At 38.5% G+C, this 7,040-nt stretch overlaps 1 protein-coding gene across 1 annotated transcript; it reads right to left on the bottom strand.

The window, feature by feature from the left end:
- Positions 1-838: 838 nt before the first annotated feature.
- On the bottom strand, positions 839-5,862 carry LOC124553741 (60S ribosomal protein L18a). Its single transcript, XM_047127677.1, has 4 exons — positions 5,747-5,862; positions 5,193-5,372; positions 4,093-4,269; positions 839-1,070 (listed from the first exon to the last, which is right to left on the bottom strand). The coding sequence occupies exons 1-4, from the start codon at positions 5,762-5,764 to the stop codon at positions 912-914; spliced, it is 534 nt and encodes a 177-aa protein (XP_046983633.1). The 5' UTR covers positions 5,765-5,862; the 3' UTR covers positions 839-911.
- Between the last annotated feature and the right edge of the window lie 1,178 nt (positions 5,863-7,040).

The raw sequence follows: 7,040 nt of genomic DNA, 5'->3' as shown, positions 1-7,040 counted from the left end.
CTGTTGCCTTGGAAAACATAGTTGCAAGAACTGTGAAGGCTATGAAGGAGATAATCACACTTCAGCAGGCCAGGACCACCAAAAGAAGGAAAATATATGAGTGCTGTAAGAAATGCCACCCTCAGTAACTTTGAGAAGCATGTTTTGTAGAGAATTGAGCAGTTGAAGTATCTGGTATCAACAGTCAACCACTCAAAATTACTACTCTTATGAAATCAGAGTAATAGCAGCCAAAAGAGCTTATTTTGTATTAAACTATTTTTCTGAACACTTAGCTCTTATGGCTAAAGTATTGTTTTGTAAATTAACACTAGTACTTATATATGCCTGAAAATTTTATCAATAACATCAGAAGGCACTGGAATGCTGGATGCCTTTGAAGGAAATATACATTGTGATTTTTAAGACCTCTTAAATACTTACACAAGCTGTGGAGCACCAAGCATAAAATATTTTCACTGCATCACAATGTTTGTTGGAGAACTGCGCATTATCTAAGTTACTTTACTGACTATACCTCGCACTTTCAATATTTACGACGAAAAGTGCATTAAATATGGTCAACTGGATTAAAACACGGTGGGGGGAAAAAAAAATTTAGGCTACACTACAGATCACAGTTACCACGAACCTTTACATGGTATTCGTATTTGTTGGTTTCAACTCTAAACTGAATTTTCTATTTACAATCTGACAGAGCTTGCATTATGCTGCAGATCAGTGTGTTCACAACCAAGATTTTGAATGGGGGGGGGGGGGCTAATATCACAGTAGCTCACTGAATCTCACACATAACATGCACATTCTGCTTCATTAAAAGGTAGTAAAAATTACACCATTTATTCTTACAGTACAACTTTATTGTTTCACATCCAAAACTCGGAAACCCACAACAAATGTCCACAATATGTTTACATATAGAAGGTCCTGGGTTTGCGGACTGAAAACTTGTTCATGAGGTGGCGCTGCTGGATCCTCTTGGGCAGTGGGAAGCGGATCTTTGAGTCGTGGAACTGCTTCACCTGAGGTCGCCGGCAGTTTGAAGCCTTTACCTGCTCCACCTTGATTATCTGAGAACAGGAAATTAGCCATTAGAGAAATGCAATAGGCTAAAGTGAACTTATGATGCAGCTGTTTCATCATTAACCGCTGTTGATAATTCATTACTATCATTTGTAGCCAATGGGAATCACTCCATCTTATAATGTTGGTTGTCACAAATATTTGTTTTCCCAACTATGCAAAATTTCGTGGTGGTCGTTAGTTTGGGGGCAAATAGCTCTGCTTCAACTGCAGCGAGTGAAACAAAACACCCTTAATTTCATCTATTAATCGTAGGAAATTACTAGTGAGCAATGGCATTGGCTACCCACACCTGATTCACGGTCCCCTGTGTTCACTTCCAGTCATTCATCATGCACACCATTAATAACAATACCATGCAACAGAGAACCCGTGGTACACGATAAGTGCACTTTTTCCAAGACATAATGTAGATATATAACCAGCATACGTAAATTGATACAGCAGGTAACCAGCATGAACTGAAAATACGAAGCTTGGAACCTTAACAGTGGCAACTATTTATTTACAGCTCCTACAAAATAGGTAGGTTTTTCAAAGTTTTACTGACCTTCATAGAAGTCACCAGTGACGTGGAAGTCATAGGATAATCTTAGCACTGCCAGCTATGTTGACAGTTTGAGCAGTGTGGTCTATTGCCTGAAGAATTTGTGGCAGTTCTGAAGCGGATGCCGTGAAGTGTTTCCTTCAGTTTAGAAATCGAGCTGAACTCACAAGGGCTTAAGTCGGGGAGTGCAGTAGGTGGTATAGCACTTAGCAGCCCCACCAGTCAAACAAATCAGTAACAGCTTGCACTGTATGTGCTTGAGCATTGCCCTGCAAAATGGTTAGGTCCTGCAGAAAGTGTCATCACTTCTGTCTCTAAGCTGGTCGTAGGTTGTGTTCCAAAAATGAACAGCATAGAGACAGAAGAGACAACACTATCTGTAGGAGCTGACCATCATTTTGCAGGACAAAACTCAAGCACGTACAGTGCAAGCTGTTACTGATTTGTTTGACTGATGGGGCTGCTAAGTGCTATACCACCTACTGAACTCCCCTGACTTAAGCCCTCGTGAGTTCAACTCTATTTCTAAACTGAAGGAAACACTTCACGGCATCCGCTTGAGAACTGATACAAATTCATCGGGCAATAGACCGCGCTGCTCGAACTGTCAACACACATCGCTGGCAACAGGTTTTACACAATATTGGTGACTACTTTGAAGGTCAGCAAAAGCTTGAAACACACATCTATTTTGTAAGAGCTGCAAGTAAATCATTCCCAACTTAGAGGACAGGCAGGAGATGAGTCACATAGCCAGCCAGCCAGAACCAAAGTGAAGCTACAGTAAGTGGAGAAATAAAATAAACAGGAGAAGTTTGACTTTGGCGGGTATTATACCATGTTGTGTTTCAAAACACAGGAAGGAAAACGACTTATTGAAAGCAAAGATTTATTTAAACAGACTCCAATGTTCAAGATTGCCTTACATAATTAGGTTTAACCTTGAGACACAAAACTGATTACAAGAAGACCTTTGATATAGCCAAAAGATTCTTCCTACAGGACATTCTTATTAAACAAGAATATCCTCTGTATCTGTGTATGCCAAAAAGTTTATACTGTGGGGAGAAAAAGTACCTGTGTACCAACTACACAATAGTCATAAAAATTATGGCTTATTCCCCATACTTTAATATTTGCAAGGCTGACAGAGTGGCAACTCAGACCAGGCTCGCAAATTCAAATAAATGAAGGCAATCACTTAAATACAACACCGTGCACAAATCATTAAGTTGTTACTTCAGAGCTGTATTACCTTCTACAGGTCTTCTTGGAGTGTAACATGAAGATATCAGTGAGAAAGAGGAAGCATATAGCTTCTAGAGGCAAATAAGCAGCAGGAGGAGAAAAGAAGAGGTTACTTCACAAATTAATGTAGTTTCAGAAAATTCAGAACCAAATTCTTACCAAGATCATTTCAAACAACAAAACTTTTTGCCTGTGAATTCTAGCAGACCCTAAATCATAGCTCCACTGCACTGTAGGTGCAAGTAAAGGTGCACTCAACAGTATCCACAGCAGCTGCATTGGGTGCCAATGTTAGTAATGACTTGCATGATGAAAAACTAGAACTGAATACATCAAATCTGGTATTTGGTTCTATTGTGTTACAATTTAGCCACATCATCAGAATTTTTGGTAAAATCTAAACAGAAAGGCTATTGTAATGATTGGAATGACTCCTTACCCTCTCCCTTAAAACCCACTTCCTTTCGTCTTCCCCCCTCTTTCCTGACGAGGCAACAGTTTGTTGCGAAAGCTTGAATTTTGTGTGTATGTTTGTGTTTGTTTGTGTGTCTATCGACCTGCCAGCGCTTTTGTTCGGTAAGTCACCTCATATAAGGATAATCTAAACATCAACCTATTACAGCAATGGTATTTTTATGCTGAGCATTTGCCAGCTTTGGCACCTCAAACTGTCACATTAGAACCTAACCCAGGCTTCTGGCTTCCAGAACAACTAGTTCTTTCCATTCACACTGTAAAGCAATGTAATCAATTTGTATCTTCCATCAAAAAGCATCAGGACTAGTGGTTCTCACTGACTATCATATACAACACTCAGTTGGCTGCCACCAACATTAACAAACATTAACAAACTGTCAACATCAGCACACAATGAAAGAGTCACAGGCACTGAACACTAACGTTGTAAACAATCTGTCTTTTTTTTATATATATATAAAAATCTGACAGTACTGGGGAACTTTTATGAAAGTTGGAGTGTTATTCTAATTTTTTATACAAGATTTTGCAGAGATCTTTTATGTTTTAACACAAGCTTTGACTTCTGTAACATCACAGCATTAGTAATGACAATATTACTCAAATGTTTCATAGCATGATTAGTAACAAATGGTTGTTAGGTGGTGCTCTGCCGAAAGGACTACTGCTGCTCTCTGGCAATTAAAGGATTCTAAAAGCTGACAATCAACCCAATAAAATTATACAAGTATCCTCACCTGAATGGAATGCGCTCTCGCTCTGTGGCGAGCGCCCATATCCCGATAGCACTGAGTGACTGCACCAGAGACACTCAGGTCCCTGTACTCACGGTACATGTTGTGGGTGCCAGACCGGGAGTCATAGCGTAACCAGATACCAAAGTTCTTGATCTTAATTGGGGACTTCTCAGGAATCTGTAGGAAAATGAGTCATTAATACATGCAAATTCATGTCGAATAGTAAAATCAAAACAAAAATAAACAAGAATCCCAAATGGCAATACTTGACTATGCAACGATCAAAATAAAAAGCAGATTGTCATAATTGTTTGCAGGACAGCTACCAGAGCAACAAGCAAAAATGAGCTTGGTCACACTTTACATTCTATTCACTATCAGCATAGGCCACTGCTCTGCTATACTGGGCACCAACCATTACTCTGTAATATGACAATGGTTATTGGCTTTCATTTACTCTTGGTGCAGCATGTTTATTTTGTGACACTGCCCTGTAACTAGTTGGGAAAGTGCACAAAAAGTAATGTCTTACCACCCTGCTAAGCACACCCAATAAAGAATGTTAATGGGCAGTGTGTGATCATATCCTGAAGGGAAACGCTCAGCTGTTGCTGCCTCAGCAATATTATGTGCAGACACTGTCAATCACTGTTATTTTAGGGGCGGGGGGGAAGTTATGACACGTGTCTGATCATAAAATTACAGGACCAAGTTTCCAATTACATAAATGTTATGGATTAACTCATCTTAAGAAGTGGTGCATAGATGTACATCATTTATCAATGGGTGCAAACAAGTGCATACACATTCTTGTCTTGCACTTCATATTTCTCACAGAATACAAACTTCACTTTAGAGCGTTATCTGCATAACATGGCAGAAATGGGTAATCCTTTTCTGACCTAATTTCCTCGCAAATGACTTGCTGCAAACACACTATTCATCAAAAACCTTTAAATGTTTGACTGGCAATAACAGCATGCAAGTATTAATGTGGGATATCCTACTTTAAACAGTAAGGACCACTTGTAAAACAACACCTATTACTGTTCGCCCACACAAGCAACACTTTGCAAGGAGCTAGCGGAGTTCCATCTCACCTGCTTGATTGATACAATTTCCCCAGTGGTCTTCTTGAACTTCTTTAGTTGCCGCAGGAAATACCAGAAGCGGGATTTTGCGACAATGGAATCTGGTGCAAATATTCTCATTTTGTATAGTGGAGTCACCTTCTGTTTTTCTGATGGTAACTTCCGACCTATAACCTCAAATTCCTTCAACTGTAAACACCAAATAATTTTTGTTTTAGTAGGTAGATTACTGAAATACTGAATAACATTAACAAAGTTGCAGTCACCAAAAAACAAACATTTACACAATCAACACGAACTGCATGTCTATGAAATAGGTTAAAAATATTTTTTCACTGATGGATCGTGTTCTATAGATTCAAGTGTGTATCATAATAACTTCTTCCACATGTTGACACTGCTGCCGGCGTCATATTCACTTAACAGACGTGTTACTACGACTGATACCAATATTAGGTTAGCAAATTAACCATCACATTACATGTACCTCGTCAATCTCACAAACGAATTTTTCAACATACTGTTGAAACAGTCATGAATAATTGTAAAAATGTCATTATTACCTCTCCTTTGGCTTTCATTTTCGCCTATATACGCGCACGTGTATTCCCAATCCAATGGCAACTCCGGAAGGACCCTGTCTTTGGACGCAAGCACCTTAAACAAAGATATTATCATGGTTACTCTGTCGAAAAATAATCGATTAACAATTTCAAATCGAGTTTATACCATAGAAAATTTATACAATACAAAATTTCACACCTTTCAAATTGCAAAATTGTGTTTATGTTCAACAAAAAATTTAGTCTGAAATTAAGATATGGGTTTACAAAAGCAAACATTTACTGACAGGGGGAAAGAAGTGCTGTAGAGTGATCCAGTATCACCTTTTACTAGATTATTTCTTTATCTATTAATTTATTGTTAGATAATTCATAAAGTTTAATTGAAACAATTTCAAATGTTGGGTAAAATAACTTATCGGAGGAAAGCAGTAAGCGATATGGAAGCTCAAGTGGTTTACTGTAATGCTGTCTTCTTTGGGCCGCTGCGTTGTTCTGCTATTGCGTGGCATGTTGCAGATAGCCGAGGGATTGTCGTCTGTGTTCGAGAAATGCCTTTTTTTCCCCATTACAGATGAAAATAATGTTATCAGTATGATATTAAAGCATTAAGCGGTCAACTGGATTAATATTTAGCTGCAAAGTCGCGAACTTCTGTCTCATACATTATCAATCGAACATACGGCTCCTCCTACACCAAGAAAATTAGAATAAATCATAAAAACGTGCTACTAAGATACGTTGGAAGTTTGTGAACCATTATTTCAATAGAATTACGTGTATAACTAGTGATTCACTGACTTCATTTAGATGTGTAGAGCAGAGTGGTAGAATTCTTGTTCCTAACGCGATGATATAGACTGCAATGGGGAAAATAAAGCTTTACAGGTAACAAAAAAACAAACAGTTTGATTGTAGATCATATCTGGCAACAACAAAATGTATATATGCTGTCAAACAAAAGTAGGGCCTACTACTGTATATATTGATGTTACACATATACCTCATGTTAGAAACGAATAGGCTAGCTGTCCCACAGCGGAGAGGACGACTCAGTTGTAACAAAATGAAATACACTCAGTTTCACATAAAATTGTATTTGGGTGGATGGTAGGGGGAAAGGATGTACTAATTCCCTAGTCTGCAGGCACTGTCACTGTAGAGGCATTTACAAACGACACAAAGGATATTTAATTCCAAAACCTTGCTGTCCATTCGTATGTACCACTGTATAAATAATCTGAGGATTCTTATTTTGCGAATGTTAAAGCTCTCATGTTGACACCATGCAGCT

This window comes from Schistocerca americana, chromosome 11 (genome assembly GCF_021461395.2).
Source record: "Schistocerca americana isolate TAMUIC-IGC-003095 chromosome 11, iqSchAmer2.1, whole genome shotgun sequence".
Classification (NCBI taxonomy): Eukaryota; Metazoa; Arthropoda; class Insecta; order Orthoptera; family Acrididae; genus Schistocerca; species Schistocerca americana.
Note: the sequence above shows the minus strand (reverse complement) of the source record. Positions and strands in the feature narration are given on the sequence as shown.

Bases quoted from the DNA above. Each gene is read 5' to 3' on its own strand.
- LOC124553741 (XM_047127677.1), bottom strand. The intron at 4,270-5,192 runs GTGAGATGGAAC...ATTTTCCTACAG, and splicing joins AAATTGTATCAATCAAGCAG to ATTCCTGAGAAGTCCCCAAT. The intron at 1,071-4,092 runs GTGAGGATACTT...TCCTGTTCTCAG, and splicing joins CGAGAGCGCATTCCATTCAG to ATAATCAAGGTGGAGCAGGT.